This window comes from Hetaerina americana, unplaced genomic scaffold, assembly GCF_022747635.1.
Source record: "Hetaerina americana unplaced genomic scaffold, ioHetAmer1.1.p SCAF_380, whole genome shotgun sequence".
Taxonomy (NCBI): Eukaryota; Metazoa; Arthropoda; class Insecta; order Odonata; family Calopterygidae; genus Hetaerina; species Hetaerina americana.
The window spans coordinates 118668-124660 of record NW_027286964.1 but is presented as its reverse complement, the minus strand read 5'-3'; the positions used below and the strand labels follow the sequence as shown (position 1 = coordinate 124660).

The following is a 5993-nucleotide window of genomic DNA, read 5'->3' as shown; positions in this document are numbered from 1 at the left end:
AAAAAAATGAGACTTCAGAGAAGGAGTCTGAGTCAAGCGTTTAAATAGGAGTGAAAACTAGATCAAATGGAAAATGTAGTAGTATTTAGGGGAGGCGACCGACAGCTGAGGTCATTTGCGCTATAGGGGATGGACAGGAAAGGATAAAGGGTGGAGAGAAACCCGGCGTCGGCATTAGCCTACTCTTTACGAAAGGCGCCAAGGGGTCCAAAGATTAACGTCTCATCCGACGGACGGCGTACTCACTCAAAGTGCCTTCCACAAAGCACCTCAAGTAGGGATCGAGATGCCTCTGAAAAATATTCAACACCACCGGGATTTGAACCCGGGACCACAGGGTGGGAAGCCAGTACGTTAGCCCCCGAACCATCTCGATCCCCTCAAATGGAAAATTTTATCTATCTTGGAAGTGTTTGGCACCAAGGCGGTCGTGAATTGAGAAAAGTGAAGTTGAATGAGAAAAATTAAGTACACTAGGCCAAGAAGCTTTCACGAGAAGGAAGAAGTCGTTGACAGGGACGTTTAATAAGGATGTTGAGCAAATATAGCTGAAAACTTGGGGGCGATGTTTGCACAGTGAGGAAGCATGATCTTTGGTCCAAGATGATGGGCGTAGAATTGAGGCTTTTGAAATGTGGAGAAGGATGGAAATGGTGAAATGTGAACCTAAATATCGCTAATAGTATGGACAGTAACAATTAATAATAAAAATCCAAGGAAGGCAGAAATTTTGAAATCGAAGTATTTAGCTTGGTGTTGGAATACTGAAGGCTGTGGCAGCGGGCAAAACTTAGGGGGAGCAAGGTTGGGGATAGGAAATAGGTTGGACAGAATGAACAAAGACAGGGAGTATTCAGAATCGAGAAACGGTTTAATGTGTGTGGTTTGGGGTTTCAAGCAGAATAAGTTCGCATTCGTTCCTCAGGTCCCCGCGGTAACACCTTGGTCGTGCGTCAGTGAGAGCGGAGGGCAGCGGGGAGGTCACCAAGGGGGGTTTGCCGCCTGAGTTAGAGGGAGCTAAGGAGGAGGTTCATGATGAAGGAGCGGGACACGAGGCTAGGAGGGCGACAATCCGCAACCCTTGTCCATCCTCTCCGGGGAAATGAAAGAATGGGCGACGCGTGCGTGTGCCTCCCTCGTGAGGAGGCGATGTTGCGGCGGGGCGAGCGGGGAGGCCGTCGGTCGGAAGGGCGACTGAGTGAGCGATCAGTGGAATACGAAAATCCCCACCCGCGATTCCGAATGAGTGAGATGTCCCTGGTGTCGGGAGCCGCTGAGAGCGAACACTATTCGCGCAACCATTGAGGTGGATTGAAGGTGACGATGAGCTGTAGGATTATATCTCCAAGGGATTTCACGAGATTTGAATGAATAAATATCCCCAACTGAGAAAAAGGAGAGCAGTAGCATATCAATAGTGTAACCGAACGTTTTCCCAGTGCAACTAAAGTATTTCGATTTTTCACATCTTTTCTTTTTGCTAAAGTCGTGTAGGGTTTGCATTTTCTATTATTTAAATGGAATACTATTGTTTAGATGGACATGTCCATTGTAATTGATTCAAATTGAAATGCATTTCCCCGTGTTAACTTATTTTAATTAGATAGCTATATTATTATATTTGATTTAATGGAAAAAGAGACTTGGATAAGGAATTTCGTGTGAGACAGCAATAAGTTTGCATTATTTTCATGACTCATTAAACTTGTCCATCATTAAGAAGGAATGTCACACGTGTGTAAAGATATGTTTCATTATCACGAGCGCACACGCAACACATACATCCATTCACGTAGTCGCACAGAAATGTGCGATTGAGTGAATGGATGAGATCCGTCACGTCAGCCGCGTGGGGTGAGAGAAGGAGAGTTGGCGTTGCACAGTTTTTGAATTACCGTATCCGTGGTACTTGTTCGAGCAAACCTCTAGACGCCGCACCGCCAACGACGAGTGCACACGAATTTAGGTGAATTTAATGACAAAAACGACAAAGCGCGACACCGGGTACCCAACACCATGCCTTATTTATTGCCGTCACATCAAGTCAGAATGTGCATCGTGGAACTAAGTCTTTTGGTGTCGGTGGTCATAATCTAACGTACAATATGAGTCGGGGTGGAGGAAGCGGGGAAGAGAGGGGAAATATCCCAGGGAACGGTGGGACCGCACCACTCGTCCCACGCAATTCATGATCCCCTCTCACTCATTCGCACTCCGAGGGCATCATTTATTCATGAATACCATTCTCCATCTCGCTTCCTTCTTCCCTAGACTGCGGTGAGGGGTGGGCGGGAAGGGGGCGAGACCCCCTTCGTCTCTCCCCCCCCCGCACTGCCTCTGCAGCTCTGGCGAGGGAGTTCAAAACGGCCGAGCAAATGACGCCGCCGTCCGCCCGCTCCAACGGAATTGTGGGAAGGTGCTAGATTATTCGGCGGGGCCCGGGTAGAGGGCCAAGGGTGGATAGAGTGGGGGTCGACAGGGAAAATAGGCCCACATTTGATCTCGCAGGGGTCGCATGACTACGGTGGGCACCACCTCCGCCCGCGGACGGCCAGTCATTGCTTGGAGACGGCGAGCCGATTTGCTGCTCATAGGGATGCTGGAGGAACAATTGAATCAGGTGCGCGTGCAAACTGTGCCGTGATGCTTGGCCACGACTCCGAAGCGTCTCACAGGATTTCAACGGAGGACTTTCGAAGACGCTCGCGGCACGAGTCCACTTATCTGTTGCAGCGTCTCGGCAACTTCCAGCACCTACCCGCATATGAGAAGGAATTGCCCCGAAAATGTTATCATCATTTCGGAAAGTTTCCCTCACCGCTTTCATTCTAAAAAGAAATACAAGGTCTGTCCCAAAAGTAGCAGGACTGAGTCGATTGGGAAAACATTATGGCCAGAATTGATGCAGGATCTCAGGTTTTCCCGGCGTATGGTATTCAAGAAGTTCTATCGGGTTCCCCACCGGGTCTAGTTGCAGTACACATTTTAGCGAGCTTTGACTCCATATCGCTATTCACGAAGGTGCCGATCAAGGACACTTTGCTACTTCTCCAAGCACGGTTCAATGAGAAGACCGTCGATCTCTTCCGCCACGTCCTCACTTCGACTTATTTCCTCTACAATGGCAAATTCTACGAGCAGGTGGAGGGAGTCCCCATGGGTTCTCCACTGTCACCGGCCATTGCGAACTTCTACATGGAGAACTTTGAAGAGAGAGCACTTAGAACAGCACCCTTAAGGCCAAAATACTTCTTCAGATATGTGGATGACACCTTCATCGTGTGGCCACACGGATCGGAAGCACTCACCGAATTCCTTAGCCATATGAACCACCCGAACATCCAGCTCACCATGGAGACTGCAACGAACAACAGCCTGCCCTTCCTCGATATTCTTGTAAGGTTGTAAGTTAATCAGGAACCGGAAAAAAATTCAATACATACATGACGAAGAAGAGGGGTGGGGAAACGGGTGTGCAAGTGGGGGGAAGAAAGTGAGATAGGTTAAGTGGGGCCGTTTATTAAAAAATGATAATTAGAGAATTTGAAATACTTTTTAAAAGTAGAGGAAAGGGATGATTAAGGAATTATGGAAAAGGCCCGTTCTCGCTATTTAAAACATTCGTGTTAAATTTGGGAATAAAGAGTCTTTCGTAAGAATCAAGCAAGTAATCAGAAATGTTTTCATCAGTCAACTCATCACTTTCAGTTTGAATGAGGCCGTTAGCCGTTGATAAATGGAGTCCAACAATATTGCGGGTATAGATACTTATACCTTTACTCCAGGATCCGTCTGAAAATAATTAATCTTCATCCTGGCATGTTGTTTTGTTCATTTGTAATCGAATTAAACCTCTATTTTTAATCGGCATAATTATATGAGAATAATATTTCCATGATTACATGCGAATAACAATAGCAATCGTTTCATTCTTCAGCAAATAAAATGATTCTCACTCCATAAAAATCTTTAAAACAATGGCGGAATGGGATTCGCTGGCACTTTTCGTTTTGGTAAATGAGCAAAGGTGAATGGCATGTTTTATTTCAGAGTTTATTTAATCTGTTGGAGCTTATCTGGCGTGCGCCGAAAAATGTCTGCGGAAGGCGACGCATTGCGGAAATTCTGTGGAGAGCCGTCCTGTCCGGTTCACTGTGTGCTCCGGCCATTTCTCTGCCTTTATCTCTATGTATTAATCATTTTTCCATGTCTGCAAATATAACACGGAATAAAATATAAAATAATAATGAAGTGGAAAATGCCCGTAAAAATGAACACTATAAGTGGTGATATGTCACCAAAACTTAGACTACATAATAAAACATTCTCTTTCGTCGAAATCTGACGGTTAGAGTTTTCCATCCTTTGATAGTGTCAGGTTGCAGCATTTGACATTTCCCTTTCATAGCATATAAAATCAAATATCAAAGCATTCGTGATAGACACAACGAATATTTATGTCTAGTTTTTGCATGAAATATTATATCAAATTATTAGTCTTAAAACTTTGTACAAAAATATGCTTTAACTGAATGATTAAATTACTTGAGATGCAAATCAGTTTTTCGTAAATTATAAGTTTTAAGAATCTAAAATGAGCGCAAATATGAACTTGAAGTATTTGCAATGAAGAGGGAGCAAGCGAAACATTCAGGAAAATTCCATAGCGCCTACTTTGATCCGTGTGTCTCCCCTCGACTACTTCTGAGTTCACTTTTTCACCAATGTACTATTTCTCTTATTTTCACCATTTCGTTCCACAATCGTTAGCATTCATAGATTTTCTGACGTCAACTTTCTTCTTTCGTTGCTGTAATAATTTATTACCAAGTCTTCCGCTTTTATTTTCAAAATAAAATAGTTTACATTCCTTGTGTCTATGTTTCATAAATAGTTCGCCTTTCACTTTCATTACGACTTTCAAAATATCGATTTGATCATTTTCTGTGGTAGTTTTACAATAATTGATTTTCTTGTGATGATTTTTGCATTTATTTCCAAGCGTTTGTTTTAAAGTCTCAAGCTCATAAGAGAACCATAAAAGATTACTTTAAATTAATTTTGGAAGCCCTTATTTCTGTATGCATTGACACCTAATTTGTAGACTATTAATATCGGATAAGTTACGTTTTATTGGTTTGATATTAATGGATTTTGGGATTTATATGCTATCGATACGAAGCAGTGGTTCTCTTGCCGGCGAGCATCGAGCCACGGTGATTGAATGCACTTCCTGCCAGCATCCCACGTCCATTCGCATCTCGCACGCGACGTCTCGGGACTTCCGTTTCGAAACTCCCCCGGCACCACTCAATGAGCGGATCCAATTAAGCAGCAGGCAGGAGGCGGCGCCGCTGACTTTTCTCACCGCGATCCTTTCGTCGTCCCACCGACTTCGATGTCGCCATCCTCGTCTTCCGCGGTTGGCGGCGAGGCAGCATCGACCCGCTTCCCCCCCCGCCGCCAAGGCCTGGATTGTTTCGCGGCATCGCATTCACCGCTGCTCCCCATTAAAGAGGAAAACTTGTTTCTAGCTCATCGCTAGGACGTCGCCGGTCGCGTTCCGCCCAACACCGTTACGGCAATCTCTCCCAATGAAGCCGAGCACAAAACGCTTTAGCATCGACTTCATGTTCATACGGCCAAGATGTTTCCTGTGGTGTAGGTTTCATTTGCTCGGAAGATGTTCTTTGAGCTCCCTGTTAACACTATCGAGCGCGATTGTGTGTGGGTTCCTAAAGATAATGTTTCTTAACTCTCTTTCACTCTTTGAGACGACCACCAAGCTTAGATGTGTTGGCCGCCCTCTGGGAAGAGTATTCCATTACTGACAGGAAGATCTCGTATCAAATCCCGAGTGATATTGTATCAATGAAAATATTTACCAAGAATCAAAAAAAATTTCTTTTAACAGTTTCAAAGCGTCATTTCACTTTTTGGCGCTGCTAAATGACGATGACGACATCGGGACTGGTGTGGTGGCTATCGTACTG

General features: G+C 44.7%; 1 protein-coding gene across 1 annotated transcript; it reads left to right on the top strand.

Annotated features, from left to right (window-relative positions):
* Positions 1–2889: 2889 nt before the first annotated feature.
* Positions 2890–3408, top strand: LOC139691603 (uncharacterized). The gene has a single exon (XM_071589499.1). The coding sequence runs from the start codon at positions 2890–2892 to the stop codon at positions 3406–3408; it is 519 nt and encodes a 172-aa protein (XP_071445600.1).
* The last annotated feature ends 2585 nt before the right edge of the window (positions 3409–5993 follow it).

Excerpts from the sequence above, each read along its gene's own strand:
- LOC139691603 (XM_071589499.1), top strand. The coding sequence starts at position 2,890 with ATGGCCAGAATTGATGCAGGATCTCAGGTTTTCCCGGCGTATGGTATT.